This window comes from Mobula birostris, chromosome 6 (assembly GCF_030028105.1).
Source record: "Mobula birostris isolate sMobBir1 chromosome 6, sMobBir1.hap1, whole genome shotgun sequence".
Classification (NCBI taxonomy): domain Eukaryota; kingdom Metazoa; phylum Chordata; class Chondrichthyes; order Myliobatiformes; family Myliobatidae; genus Mobula; species Mobula birostris.
The window spans coordinates 157,843,320-157,859,830 of record NC_092375.1 but is presented as its reverse complement, the minus strand read 5'-3'; the positions used below and the strand labels follow the sequence as shown (position 1 = coordinate 157,859,830).

Sequence of the window (16,511 nt, the reverse complement as noted above, 5' to 3'; positions counted from 1 at the left end):
GTGTCAGAATTGTTGCTCAAATCAAGTGTCAGATGCAATGAACTTGATGGTTGAAGCTAAAACTTGGGCCAGCAGAGAGAGAGTGCAGCACGGCATTAGGTGACCTGATTGATGCCGTCAGGGTGTTGTATTAAATAATGGTCGGTGTGGCCTCCAGGGAATGCAGTGTACAGCTGCTTGGAAAATAGTGGAGAAAGAGACCCCAGCGATAAGGCTGTCAACTGCTTTCATTAGCTGTGCCACTTCTGAATTGCAAACATGCTACTTGTTCCTTTGAACCAGGTGGCAGAGTTATTCAACTGTGTCAGCTAACAAGTCAAAGCAGTTGCATCTTTTGATGTAAGTATGGGCATGAAACTATTACAATTTTGCCTGAGCAATCTGGCATTACTTCATTGTTTCATTCCATAAAACTAAATTAGGGAACATTCTGAAAGGATAATATATCGTGACTATATTGTAAATTTTTCATTGGCACAGTCCCTTCTAGATCAGTTGGTGTTCTCAGAGGAGGAAGGATACAAAATATGTTTCTGTGTTGTACCTAATATTACACCCTATTATTTGGTTTGACCTTTTTTGTTCAAGGAAAACAAAAGAATGCATTTTGAAAAGACTACTGGTTAGTTCTGATCACAGAGTAGTGGCAATGCAAGCGAGGCTGAGGCTGAGCCTGCGGCAACCCAAAGCCACAGGTCTCAAGGAGAAGATAGACTGAAAGGCATTCTCTTCACAACCTGTTCTTCAAGCTCAGTGCACAGTGGAGGTGAGAAATTGCTTCAGCCCACTGGAAAGGGGGGAGGAAGATACTGCCACCGACCGCTGTCAACGGCTCATAGACGCACACACAGATGCAACAAAGAGTTTGCCTACTGTGAAGCGAGTCAAGAAGAGTCGGATCTCGAAACATCCTGACGTCGTCTCAGCAAGAAGTGTGGTCAATGCTTGTCATGCCGAACTTAGAAGGAGCGAAACAGAAGAGCTAAGAGTCAAGTACAAGACAGCAAAGAAGAATCTCTTTACCACCTACGACCGACTGAAAGAAGAGGAACTAGCTGAGAGGATTAGAGAGGTAGAAGCTGTTAATGAAGACATGCAGCATGGAGAAGCATGGCGCCTGGACAATGAGATCAGTAGACGAAAGAGGTCCCCATTAGGTCAAATAAGTGGTAAAACAGCAGAGGACTGTGTCCTGACATGGTTTACCCACTGTAAGAACCTGCTGGGAAGCCCTCCAATGATCACAGAAGACAAACAGGACATACCCACGGTATTAATGCAAGTCGACATCGATGACGGCCCACTCACCATTGAACAACTGAAGAAGGCCAAATATGCACTCAAACAGGGCAGGAGCGCTGGACCAGATGGGATACTGCCAGATGTCCTGAAGAACTGCGACTGGACAACATCTTGCTGGACATATGTAATACGGCACTGATAAAAGGCGACAAACCAGAACAGTGGTCACTCTCAAACATTATCCCAGTCCCCAAGTCTGGATCCCTCACAAAGACAGATAACTACCGCGGTATCAGCTTGACCTGCATCTTAGCAAAGCTATACAATCGGATGATCTTGAACAGGATTCGCACTGCCATTGACCCTAAGCTAAGATTCAATCAGAATGGTTTTCGGCAGAAGCGCACAACAGTAATGCAAATACTTGCTCTCCGTAGAATCATCAAGGAAGTCCAGAACAGCCGACCAACCGACCAGCCGTGCTTACTTACATGGATTTTCACAAAGCTTTTGACTCCATCCACTGAGGTAAAATGCTGAAGATCCTGAAAGCTTACGGAGTGCCAGACCATCTACTGAGAGCAATAGAGTCCAGCTGTACCAAAACCATGGCGAAAGCTGTATCACCAGACGGAGAAACAGCAGTGTTCGAGCTCCTAGCTGGTGTGCTGCAAGGAGACACTCTGGCACCCTACATCTTTATAATCGTCCTTGATTACGCTCTGCGTCAAGCTACCAAAGATCATGACAAGCTTGGTTTACCATAAAACCAGGGCGAACCGAAAGGGTCAGACCAGTTACGCTCACAGATCTCGATCTTGCAGATGACATAGTCCTGCTCTCTGACCAGATTGAGGAAGCACAGCAGCGACTGACAAAAGTGGAAATAGAATGCAATAAAGTTGGACTTCACCTAAACACTAAAAGGACAGAGTACATGGTGCTTAACTGTGACAAAGGTACTCTCAAGACCGTAGAGAATGATATCATTAACAAAGTCTTTGACTACAAGTACTTTGGGTCAAGAATGATGAGTTCGGAAAAGGACATAAAGATACGGAAGGCACTGGTGTGGAGGGCTATGAACGACATGAATGAAATCTGGAAGTCGAACCTGACCAGAGGGCTTAAAAAGAGGATTTTCATAGCAGTCATAGAGTCCATTCTCATGTATAGATGAGAGACACGGACATTCACCAAGACGATGCGAAAGTCTCTGGATGGTTGCTATACACGAATGCCCTGGATGGCTCTTGATGTGAGTTGGCAACAGCACATGACAAACATTGAGTTCTATAACAACCTACCGATGCTGTCCGCTAAAATCGAGGCAAGAAGATTGCGACTAGCGGGGCACTGTCTACGCCACCCCGAGCTACCTGCCAGCCTAGTCATCATATGGGAGCCCAAGCACGGGAGGATGAACCCTGAGCACCCTCCCAAGACTATGGTCAACACGCTGCTAGAAGACAGCGGCACGGCTAATGTAGATGAACTGAACACACTGATGAGGGAGAGGGAGAAGTGGAGAGTCCGTCATCGTGCCCGACGCCGGCCCCCTAGGCCTGAGTCGATGTAGTAGTAGTAGTAATGGTTAGATCTATTGAATCTGTGTTAAACATTTTAGGCTTTCTTGAAATAGTAATTATTGGTAAAGTCAAACATTCAGAATTTATTTCAGTCCTGACCAAATCATTTCCAGAGAAGGAAATACTGAATTCAAACTAAATATCAGGAGTTACAGTCCTGTTTATGTAGGTAGAGAGAAAGTCAGGGATATGGTACTTGGTTTTGTACCCATTAAATTTCCAAGTTGTGTGACTCTGGTATGTGGTTAGATGATACACATTGAATAAAATTAGTTATACACTGACCAGATGTTTTAAAATTCAGATAAATAAGGACATTTATTTATATATTACCTTTTATGATCTCAGAGCATATTTCTGAAGTTCTGTTTCAACAGCAATCTCAAAACCTTGGACAGAAATGAGAATATTTTCGATCTGTTTCAGGCTGAAGAGATAACACTGACTATTGGCCAGGCGTTTGACCTGGCCTACAAGAAGTTTCTGGAAACTGGAGGAAAAGATGTTGAGACAAGAAAACAGATTGCCAGCTTACAGAAACGAGTGAGTTTAAAATGGATGTACTGGCCTAAACCATTGATTTAATGAGTATTAATTGTGAATTTGGTCATTTCCATGATCCTTTGGACATGTGAAACTTTAGTAGGAATTTGTAATGCATATGTCAACACAAGTAACATGATGCGAATGATATAACCATGCACATATAACATTTTTACCAAAATTCAGAATCAAATTTGATAAAAATGCATCAAGTCAAATAAGTTGTATCTCTTAGTAGTTCATAAGCCAAGGGTTATGATCATAATTTCTGTTAGTTATAAATGGAAGTCAAATGTATGTACTCACTTTCTCCATGGTTTACATATGGATAAATCTTCCTGTTATTTTGCTTGGAAAGTTAGAGGATGTTTGATGTTCAAATTGAACCTCCCATCAGAGTCAATCTGTAACCCAAATATCCATGTTGGTTTCTTTCCTGAGAATGGTTTTCATCCTGAGAATCATTATACTGCATATAGTTCCCAGGTATTCTTTAGGCTTCTGGTGTTCCTAAACTTTTCAATTTTCTCTCCAAGGTGGGGGATACATTGGGACAGATTTTATACACAAGTGTAAATCTGCCCAAAATTATTAACATCAGATGTTAATCTTACCAGAGTAGAAGTGCCCCATAAGCACCCAGTATTTGCAAATACTGTGTAATTATTCTGATTACTAATAACAGTAGAAACGAATTGAAAATACCAAACTTGCCGTGAGACTTGTGAAGCCTTAAATATCATAGGAAATAGCACGGAATGTCTTAAGACTGTTGTTTAAATGCTGGGGTCTTGCCGTTGTCATGAGAGTACATCCAGTATGATAGAAATATGCAATATAGACAAAAGTGAATCAATTATTATTCCTGTGATAGACCATTGGCACATGCCAAACTACAGAAATAAAGATACTCTGCCTCTCCATTCTTCTCTTGTACAACTTTAATAGTATGCACTTCTGGTCTGGCTTTTCTCTCAGTCTGGTAGTTCTCCATGGGGCAATAATTTCAACATATTTGTGATTATGTATATGTAGGATTTATTGTGCACAAATAAAGATCAAAATACTGTTTAGCGTCAATTGTATTTAGAGTTTATTTTAGCTATAGGTGGTCCTATTTTTATAATAAGCCTTTAAAGCAATATATTCCCTCAAGCTCTCTTGTGTAATCAGCACAAAGGTATTCATGAAAGTTTAGCATACAATTATATAATGCAAATTTTGTTGGAAATACCATTTTCTTTGTGGGTGCTTATAATTAAAAATACAGGAAACAAAAATGTTAATGAATACTCTTTTTCATGTATACACCTACAAAAATTTGCCAACACTTTGAACAAACTTGAACTGTAGGTCATCAATCTTTGATAGTCAGAAAAGAGCAGCTAGCATGATTTCACTCCTAAGACTGCAACAACTTGAGGCAAAATCTGCTACAATCTTGTTCGGTAGCATACACTCAACAAAGTTTGTGATTTCTGCTCTGAATCCTACATGTCTGATGCAGAATGGAGGCTCTTGGCAGGCAGAGATATTGCAATCATCCATTGCATGCAGAATATGCCTCTCTGAGGCCACTCCCTTGATGACTGTGCATGTTTACTTGCCCTGTATGTACTATGGTCCTCACTGCTAAAGGCTTTCACTCCTAACATGAGGCCCACTTTGATACAACTTAAAAGTATCTGCAGTGGTGTTCAGCACTAGGATTCAGTTCAGGCTACTTTTGGCTTTTGTGGAACTCAGACAATTTATGCCAGAAGCAACTGTAGTTCTGAGAGTAATTAAATGCAAATTATGTTTCCAAATCTGAAATTGGTCTTGAACCTAAACCCAACATCTCAACCATGGCCATTGTAATGTTTCTCACTGGGGCTGAATTGCTTGGGAAACATCTGATCTTCTGAACCCTTGCTTAACAGTCCAATAAAGTAAGTTGACATCTTACATTGATTGTGACAGAACCATTCAAATTTTATGAGATGTATCACTTGCAGCTGTACTTGATTGTTGTCACTCAATGACCTAATTGCAGAATTATAGCTGTTACTTGGGTTTGAAGGAAGTGGGATGCAAGTTTACCCCTTCAATATTACTGCGCATTTTCAATGATCGATATATGGATATACTACTAATTAGGTTCTCTTTGTTGGAATGTATGGTGCGAATGAGGTTGGTGTGAAGTGAGTTTCTGCAACTTTAACTAAGTTGCTCAGTAGCAATTTCTGTATGTGCATGAACTACTACTAGTATCTAAATGTACAGTATCTAAGGAATATTGCCTCCTCAGACTTAACAGGAAAAATTGCTGCAGTATCTTTCGCACTTCACTTAATAAAACACCAACCATTGTAATAATCATACATTTCATGATTTATTTTAATCTTTATGCCAAAGATAGAAATCTAAAGTCTATTTTACGCGCAGAGGCAAGGTTGAATTTACTTTGAACTTCTGTGAAAGTAAACATGCAGTTTTACAAATAAAATTGCTTTTACAGATTCAAGAACTGGAAACGGAGAATATTGAATTGAAAAAGAAAGTTCAGGAACTGGAAATTAAAGTAAATGTCACTCAAGGTCCATCATCGCCAGTAAGTACATAACATGTGACATACATATTTTCATTTAATCTGTAATTATTTGTTTTAATATTTGGGCATTACAAGACAGAATAAAAGTATTCTAATAAATAAAGATTATTTCCCGTGTATTTACCCTTAGTAAATGTTTTCCAAAAACCGTACTCCTTTTTTCTTAAGATTATGTTGAAGCTAAGTTATTAAAATAGTGGATCTGTATTTATACAGTGGTAATATTTTAACATAGGAACATAGAAAACTTACAGCGCAATACAGGCCCTTTGGCCTACAATGCTGTGCTGAACATGTACTTACTTTAGAAATTACCTAGGGTTACCCATAGCCCTCTATTTTACTAAGCTCCATGTACCTGTCTAGGAGTCTCTTAAAAGACCCTATTGTATCTTTGGTATTTTGATGAAGTTTATTTCAGGAGCATTTTACTATTATTAAATTAACTCATTACTTAATGTCAGTAAGCCAGTTTGAAAGTGAGTTTACCTAACAGGGTTAATTTAGATGCTTCTGCATCTTTTTACAAAAATCAGCCTTTCAGCTCAATTGATCCGTGCGTGTTTTCAATTCACATGAACAACCACCACCACTCACTATTTCCTGCAATATACCTATCAACATAGCCCTTTATTCTTCATTCACTTATCTGCCTATCCGGCTTCCCTTTAAAAGCATGTACACTTCTTACCTCATTGAATCTCAGTGAGGGAAATTCTCCATTTTACCAGCTTTCGGTTACAGCATTGCTTTCCACTAAATCAGCTTGTTGACTGTCTTATATTGATAACCTCTACATTTATCCTTTACCAAATGTAGAAGCATGGTCTCTGTGTCTATTTAAACCGTTAGTTACAGTATCTTTTCATGGGGAAAAAGTCACCTTCATCTGGTTTGCACATTCTTTCCTGAAGAGTCCTTCCAACAGTTCTGATAATACCTTGCAAATACATTTGGCATGCCCTCTAATAATATTATGTTTATCTAATAATGCAGCAACCAAATGCACCACACTACAACCTTCTACAAAGTTGGATGTACTTTAGTTTTAAATCTATATCTCTATCAACAAAACTGTTGTTGGTTTTTGATACTTTGCCTTTTGTAATGCCAGATCTATTTTTTCATCTATCCCATTTGTTTTCCAATTAGCATGAGATCTCCTTTGTTTATCTCATAATTCGTCTTGAACCATCATTCCTTCCATTGTTCCTTTTTTCTCTTCTGCCTCCAACCTTATTAATAATCATTTTTATGCCTTCCCTTCCCCACCCTATTATGTCTCTTTCATCTGTAAGTTTGTCCTGAATAAAAAATGGCCTGATATGGGAGTTATATTTCTCGGCATAATTGCTGCGTGAAATATTACATTTGCAGCTCTTTGTAACTTTTACATGATGTTATAAATGCCAACACAGATGTAAATGCAAAATTATAGTCAGGGAAAGTGGAGTACATCCAAGAGTGGGGACTCCATGTTTCCTGAGTATTATAGCTGTTTTAGCTGCCTCTGTGTATGTGAAATGGCAATACTCAAAATGAGTTTAAATGTAGATTGTTTTGTGATATGGAGCTTTATAGCTTTATAACCAGGACTGCTCATTATGCTGAAAGAACCATTTAATGATTTTCTTTTCACTTTGAGAAGAATATGAGTATTAATTGTACACTTCTTCATCCTAAAAACTTTGGTATTTTCAAAGAGTTTTTATTTTTCCCGGACAAAAAATCATTACGGTTAGTCATTCGAAAACTGCTGGTTGTTCCAGGCAGAAACAATGATGCTTGTACATTATAATGTCTACTACAAGTACAAGCAAATAAAACCAACAAACATCTCATTAGGGAACACTGGAAACAATCTTTCTGATGCGGACCAAATTTTAAAATTTTAATATCCTTGTATGGGAGATTTTCCCCATTAAGGATCAATCAGAACATGAAGGAATATTTTATTCTCCTGAATTAGTGTCTGCCACCAAATAATTTCAGTAAAAAGCCCACCACATTGAGGCCAAATATGAAAGTGTACGCATCAAGAACTGTATATTATTTGTAAGAATTTAATATCACTTTGTATGGTGATGAGGCAGTCACCATAGAAATGGCTTGTCATGGATAAAATGGAATCCGTAGATGTACTAAACTTAAGGCATTTGATATGGTGTGGATTCAGTACTTGTGGAATAATTCAACCTTATTATGCTTTGGCAAGGAAAAGAGATTAGCTGGCACACTGAAAATGGAGAACAGCATTAATGGGATGTTTTCTTGTTGGAATGCTGATATCTCAGTGTTTTATCATTTCTTTTGATACCTTCATCCATGTCATGATTAGTAAATTTGTTGATAACGCACGGATTGCAAGAAAGTAAATTGTGAAGTCCATGAAGGGTATAGAGGTAGGTTAAGCTGAGATGGATAAAGATCTGGCAGATATGGTGTATACGCAAACACGATATGGTATATATTCTGTTTTAGTAGGAAAGATATTAAGCATATGAACTATTTCTTCAAAGCCTGCAAAATCCTGAAATAGAGGGATCTATGTACCATAAATCATGATTCACTAGCATATCTCTGCAAATAATTAGGATTGTTAAGGGGCTGTTATTCGACATTGCATGGGGCCAAGTCTTAATTATATGGAGCATTGGTGGGCCCACTTCATTATGTTTGTAACATCAAAACATTAAATTAATTCAAAGGAAGACACAGGAATTCGAAGTGCAACTTAGTCTTTACTTAAAGCGAGGCGTGCATGTATCATGTAGTGTGATGTATGCAATTTACATATCTATACATATAATATATAATGAAATATTTAAATGAACAAGAAAGCTTAATCAACTAATATACATCCAAGATTACTCAAATATTATTAGAATATGAAATACACAACCTTCCTCTCTGCTTAGCTATGAACGCCAACCCAAGAGAGAATGCATCAACTACATACAAAGTATACTATATAATACAACCACTATATACAGATATCAACATCATAGTAAATTTTAAATTAGCTTATTCATACCTAAAGGTTTAATTGCTCTGGAGGATTTCTTACTTTTGTGGGATAACATCTTTTTCCTGACAAAGGGGATAACTTTGCTTGGCAGATGAGACTTGTGGTTGTGTAACAATCCCAGGTTCTGGGCCTTCTCTCTGGTGGTTGCAGGAGTTGACTCTGAGACTGCAAGAAGTGGTTCTGACAGCTATGGACACCTTTCTTCTCTTTCCTTTTGACTCTAGTTTGTGCATCTTGATCTTGGGAAGGTGTATTTAGTCACTGGAGTATTGTATTATTAATCCTTCTATTGTTCTCTTTACCATCTTATCTCTCCTCTTGATCTCCTCATCCACCACAACAACTGACGAATCTTCTGCTTTTTTTAATCTACATTGACTTTTTTTTATTTTGACCTTCCATTCATCCAGCTGGGCTATGATCTTTGCATCTACTTTTACAAGCAGCTTTTTGTCTCCCACTTGAAGTTCAAGCAATAACCTTAATACATACAGAGTAGATTCTGGTTCTTTATACTCACAAAAGCCGAATGCTTGCATCTTTACTGAAGTTCCTTAAGGTCTCTTCCACATTAAAGCCAAGCCACATTTCAATAATAACTGCCTGGTTAGCATATCAGATGCTTTTTCAGGTACAGGTATATTGTGTAGAAAAACTGCTCTAGTCGGACCACTGCCTTCATCACTTTCACATTTTCTCTGAGCAGAATGGTCCTTCCTTGGTCCAGTATGTTGTCCAGCCAGGGGTATGAAGTTTGGCACCAACACCTGTTTGCCCTCTATTGAGGAACAGTTCAAGATGTATCGCATAGAGACAGTTGAAGCATCATTCAGTACATTTCTTAATTCACTTTCAGATGGCTTCATTGCAGGGGATGAGGCATGCAAATTGTGATGGACCTCCAATCAAATTGTAGTTGTCTCAGCCAATCACATCCTCACAATGCTGGTCCTCCTGATTTTACCATATACAAGCCCAATGTGATTTGTTGGTTGTTTTATTTCACTCTTATGGATGTCATTCTCACAGGTTATCTCACAGTATAAGTTCATAGTTGGATAACTGCAGGCTTCAGTTTATTATCTTTGAGATGTCATTCAATTCTGGTGTAAGCACTGCAAATCTCTAGGCTACACAGTCCTGTGTCACTGTCATCACTATCAGATTTTCATCAACAGCATGTAGATTTTTTTTTTACCCTGCAGCTTGACTTTTTATCTTTTTCCCTTCTCTGTGTAGTCCATTTATTTCTGTCTGCCCAACAAAATTATCTACTTTGTTGCATTTACTGCAAGTTCCAACATTAAATCTGTATTGGTGTATGTGATACCCTGCTACAACGGTAACAAAATTTGTCTGGCCAGGCCAGTTTCTACTTAGGTGCTGCAATTTTGTTCACACTCACTTTCATTGCTGACTGCAACTCAGTTATGTCTCTGCTGTTTCCATTGATACAGTGGTTTTGACTGTTGTTTCAAATGTGAGTTGTGCTTCAGTTAGGAGCCGTTATTGAACGCTTTCTTGTAAGATTCCACAAACCAAACAATCTCTCAATGCGTTATTAAGCCTCTCACCAAACTGACAACGCTAAGACAACTTCCTCAATTCAGCCATGTACTCTGAAGTGGACTCCACTTCTTTTTGATTCCACTTACGAAACCTAATGTATTCTACAATCCATAATGGATTTGGTTCTAAATGTCCCTTTACACACTTGCTGACAATATCAGCAAAGCTCATTTCTGATAGTTTGGTTGGAGCAGTTAAACTTTGGATCAAACTGTATGCCTTTAAACCCAATGCACTTAGCAAAATTGGTACTTGTTTTTCATTGGTTATTTCATTTGCTTCAAAATATTGCTGAATTAGCTCAGTATACATGTTACGGTTATCTTTTGTGTAATCAAATGTGTCAATTTTAATGATATAGCCAGCCATTTCTACTTTTTTATGATCATTATCACCCGGTTTTCGCTCTTTATGAACCCATAAATTCCTCCGTTTACTGCCCTTTTTAAAAACTTGATCGTGCCTTCCCTTCCAAAGAATGTGTGCTGCACTGCTCATTTGTTTTAAATCGACAGGCACTGCACATGCTGGGCTGTTGTTTTTTAAATTTGACCATTCCTCACTGCAATTTTTAAAATTTTAAATGTCTCGTTGCACTTTAACAGTCGATGGCCATCTTGGGTTCATTTCATTTTGTGACATCAATTCAAAGGAGAACACGGGAGTCCGAAATGCAGGTCTAACTTCGTGTTTACTTCAAGTAAGGTGCGCACATGTCACATGGTATCTTGATGACGTGTGAAATTCATGTATCCATACCTATAACTCGTAATGAATTATTTAACTGAACGTGAGTGCTTAATCTATCAATATATATTCAAGATTACTTAAATATTACTTAAATATTAAATACAGAGCACTCTCTTGCTGAATATTGTATTTTAAACAGTGCGGGATTGAACAATACAGATGTTCAAGGGAATCTTGAGAGTCTTTTACATAGTTCACTGAAAAGGTCTAACACAGAAGAAAACTGCAGAATCCCAAAATAAAATCAGCAGGCTATGCAAAGATGAAAAAGAAAATTCAATCTGGAACATCTAAAGAAAATGCTGTGATTTTATACAGTACTTAATTTCAGGACATGCCAATCTATTTTGCAGACTATCAAGTACTTCTGAAACATGGTCACTTTATTAAAAAGATAAAGTAGTGATCAGTTTCTGCATGCAAAAGCGCAATAAACCAGAAAGAGATACATGAATAGAGAATATGTTCAAATAATTTTTGTTTGGGGATAAGTTGGTGGCCAAGATTTATTTTGTTTCATTTGGGTAGCATTTTGTTGTCTGTCTTTTTTATTTTGACTATGATCCAGAAATGACCTTGTCTTGAGATAGATCTGTTTGGTACCAATTCTTCAGTGGTGAGCATTTCTAAACCTTATTTCTGTTTCCCTTTGGAAAGAAATGATATGCTTGTAACTCTGGAAATTAATCAAAAGAAAAACCTGGGCAGATGGGAATAAATGCACACTCTAGTTTTGTTCTTTACTTTTAGGGAGGTGCACACTTATGATGTGGCATAATGACAAATGCCATTTACAGATGCAACTCTCTCTCTCGAGCTCATATACAGACTTGGCTTGTTAACTAACTCTGCTAACAGCCATGTGACAGATCGTACACCAGCATAAAATTGTAACAGTTACAGAATAAGAAAAGAAAAATAAAAAGGCCTCTTTACTGTTAAATTGGTCCAATATGCACTTAACCATCGGAGCTCATTTCTGGAGTAGTTAGGGATCTATCACTACTTACTCGCTGAATCCACCATCTGTGTGAAAGTACCCACCATATTCTGAACTTCCCTCAGAACCATCTCAAATGAACTGGCTACCTCAGGAGTATTGGCCCTTCCTTGGTGTCCCTCATCTGCACAAAGCACTTCTTGCAATGGGTACTCTCCTTCCAATGGTATTCTGCAGCATCTTCCCTTGTGCCCCGCTCTGCAGTTCCAGCCAAAAGACCCCAAACCTGACTACTGCCCTTCATAAATGTGTTCTCACCCAGCTCTCCTGAATCTTCCACAGGGCAGAAAGTTACAATTGGCTGACACAACGTTCATAAGCTGGACAACATGGTTCCTTAACTTCAGTTGAAGCCAAAATACTCTTACCAGCAGGACACACTGCTTTTCAGAAAACTGCTAATATAAAATACCTCACAGCATAGCAGTAGAAATCTTAACCAGGGCATTACATTCACTGCCTGCCAAAAGATTGTCATGTCTTCATGACTTTGGAACTTATTAAACCATTATTAATAACACAGTCATCAAATGAATGTCATGATATCAGAACCCTCAATCCATTTGCCAATGGAAGTAACATATCTCACCATGGGAACTGATATAACAATCTGTTTCTCAGCTGAACCCTCTACCAGCCTAGCTAGGGGTTTCCTGACTCTCTGAGGTCTCCTTATCTCATCTTAAGCTATAGCTTCAGCCACTCCTGTGACCTTTCCTGTCCATAGGATGCCTCCTCCTGTTTATCACTCATACCTTCTGGTGGCTAAGGTCCCCATGTTCCATTACTGAACCCTGCTTTCTTCAGTTTAAGCAAGTGCTGCCAAACCTCTACTAGTGCTAACTGGCGAGGCTTCTCTTGAAAAGGGGTGTTCTCTGTCGCTCTACTCCTTCAAGATGTAACAGGACAGGTTTAAAATGAGTTGTACTGTACAGTTCCTCATTTATGCTCACCATTTTGCTTAGGAGTAACTTGCACCTTCTCAAAAGCAGCTCTGAACACCAGGTTGATGGATACGGTTTTCATAAAATTCTCTCCATTTCTCTTCTTGCATGCTCCCATGAGCTTTCTCACAATGGAAGTATTTGTTCCCACAACAACGGAAGCTTCACCTTTTTCAGCCGGATCCAGGCAGGCTGACACTAGTGTGTCAATAGTTTCATTTACTCCATCATCTGTTTCCTAAAACTCCAGTCTCAGTGACAAGTAATCTTCGTATGGGTACTGATCAGTACTAAGCCCTGAAATCTCAAGGGAACTGAGTGGTGTCAATGGTAAATGCATCAATTACAAATTGTAAAAAGATCTATAAAGCAAAGTAACTTGAGAACCTCTGTCAAGTATGGCTCTAGCATAAACTTCTTAAATCCATATGGTTACATCAGAGCCTGGTTCCACTAAACCTCCAGGTTTTGCACTTTAGTATTTCCTTGATACACCGATTAGAACGTGTTCTCTCCAAGATGCCAGCCCCTTCCTTTACTGGGTCCCTCCATAGTTTTGTCCTTTTCTTCTTTGTTTGATTAACCACTGACTTGCCTTTCCTGTCCCTCTCAATCTCACTTGAAATGTCCATCTTCTCCACAGATGTGACAAAATACTGGTCACCTCTCTAGTCAAAAGACCCTTTAGAGCAGCTTCATCTGCATTGTAAGTCCTACAGGTGAGTCGGATTTCTTAACTGACGTGTCACGTTTAGCTGAAACTTTCACAGACATCCATCGAGTCAGGTCAGCGCGAAGCCTTTCACCTCATTCCTCAAAAGTTGCGTCTCTGTGGCATCAGGGGTCACTTTAGCAGCCGAGGCCATCACTGATGACGGTACTCGGCTTTTGAAAATATTCGGCTTCTCAGTCACATTTTCCTCCTCTCTAAATTCTGTGAGTAACTTGGTAAAAGATGAAGGAGGATGCATCTTGCGGATAATTTGAATATGTAAAGCATTCATGTCATGTGTCAGCACGCCCTTCTCAACTTGGTCCGTCCTCAAGCAGTTTCTGTCAGACAGTTGAATGCTCCCTTTGTTGCACAAACAATGCAACAGTTTCTCCAGCCTGAAAAGGTAGGCAGACAACTTCTCTCCTCTCTCCTGGAATGTGTACCTGAACTTCTTCAAAAGATCAGCTGAACTTCCAGTATTGCCAAAAGCACCTTCCAGAGCTTGCATGTAATTAGCTGATATGGCTAATGAGTTTTCTGCCTTTCGGAACCTCAGTATTTTAGCTGCCGGACACATTAAACACTCTATCTGTCTTTGTGTTTTCACTGGCATTCATCCACTAACTGAGGTGTTTGCTCAGCCCAATCTCATGTTCTTCTTCTCCATCGGGTTTAGGCTTGAATCCAGAGAACACTCCCAGCCTACAATAACTTTGGCTTTCCACAGGTACTCTTTGGCACTTATCAACTAGTGATGTATTAACCGAAACCAGCTCAGAATTTAAATCAAAGGCTGAAGGACCCATTAGATCTTTCACATCAGACAACTCTTTTGCCTCGTTTTACTGAAATGAGAGCAACTTGTCTTTAAAGTCTTCATGCTCAGCTACATTCTCCCCTCCACCGGAGATATGAACTGACCATGGCCCCACCTCTTCAGGTGCCCCTATCCTATCAGGCGGCGGGACTTCAGTTACGCCACTGGTAGCCTGGACTAACATGACATGTTTACCTGCTGATTGGTCAAAACGTCTTCAACCAAAAGACTCTTAACGGCAGGACAAACTGCTTCTGCAGAAAACTATTAAAATAAAATACGTCACAGTATAGCAGTGGAAATCTTAACGAGGACATTATATATGCTTCACATATAACCCGTAATGAATTATTTAAACAACATAGAATGCTTAATCAAACAATATATTTACAATGTTACTCAATTCCTGTTGAAATATTAAATACACAACACTCCTCTCTGTAAGAAATCGAGAGTAAGAATTCTTGTGGGATAACATTTCTTGACCAAAGGAGGTTATTCTGCTTGGTAGGTGAGACTTATGACTCTGAAACAATTAAGGTTCTGGAGCCTCCTTTTAGGGGTTGACTCTGGGACTGCAGGAAGTGAGCCTGACTGTGCTGAATACCTTTCTTCTGGACGTGTTTGCATCCTGAGCAGTGCCTAGCAAGCTGCTCGATCCGCTCATCTGTCCCAGGCAACTAAGCAAAGCTTGGAGCCAATGCTTTCATTTTAACCACACATGTAGCTCCTCCAATTCTTTAGCTCTCACTTTGGGTGATACGACTCTCAATCGTCACATAAGGCAACACCCGTCAATGGCAGTTTCATCCTGACACACGTAAAAACAGGAGAGCTGGAGTTTCTGCTGCACATTCCAGCCACTTTGAGTTGCCGTGTTTACCTGAGCCTGTGGGGTTTTTTTCTGGTTTCCCTTTGGATCATTTCTGCCATAATAGGGAGGCTTTCAATTTACATTAGACAGAATACATCAAGAGGAGTGTCCTCTAATGTAAATTTTTGAAGTACCTTCTTTTCCAGTGGTAAATGGGAAAATCCATCAGCATTTTCATGATTAGTCATCCACTTGAATTCAATCTTGTACTTGCGTAATCGAAGAAACAGAGCCCACCTTTGTATTCATGCTGCTGCTGTTTGTGGAACACCCTTCTGCGGATAGAAAATGGACACCAGTGGTTAATGCAAGTAATGAGAGTAAATACTCTCCCATACAAGTACTGGATGAAACTTTTCCCTCCCCAATTCAGACTCAAGGCCTCTCTGTCAATCTCTCCATAATTTTTCTCAGTAACAGTAAGGGAATGTGATGCAAAGACCATGGGGTGTTCACTACCATCGCTTATAACATGGTATGAGTACAACTATAGCATAAGATGAGGCATTACAGGCAAGCTTCACTGGACAATGTAGATCATAATGTTTGAGTATAGTGTCTGATGTCACCATTTCCTTTGTCTTCTGGAAAGCCACTTCTCATTGCTTTGTCCAATGCTATTTCTTCCCAAATTGTCGTAATGAGTTCTAAGGGTGAACCATAGTAGCCAAGTTTGTCAGGAATCTGTTACAGTAATTGACAAATCCTAAAAAGAACCAAAGCATATCTATTGGCCTTGGGGCATCCACCACTGTTTTTTATCAGCACACGTATGTCTGCTTGTGTGTTGATGGTGTGACCGCTGTAATTGATGCTTGGTTTAAAGAATTTACATGTTGCATCATGC

General features: G+C 39.2%; 1 protein-coding gene across 11 annotated transcripts in view; it reads left to right on the top strand.

The window, feature by feature from the left end:
- gulp1a (GULP PTB domain containing engulfment adaptor 1a) overlaps window positions 1-16,511 on the top strand; it is a 411,215-nt gene that overhangs the window by 320,079 nt on the left and 74,625 nt on the right. For all 11 annotated transcript variants that reach the window (XR_011886433.1, XM_072261710.1, XM_072261714.1 and 8 more), the window contains 2 exons: window positions 3,258-3,374; window positions 5,875-5,967. Coding sequence is in view for 10 of the 11 variants with exons in the window: in XM_072261710.1 (XP_072117811.1) it covers window positions 3,258-3,374; window positions 5,875-5,967 (210 nt within the window). In the remaining variant the exon portion in view is untranslated. The remainder of the gene's footprint in view (window positions 1-3,257; window positions 3,375-5,874; window positions 5,968-16,511) is intronic.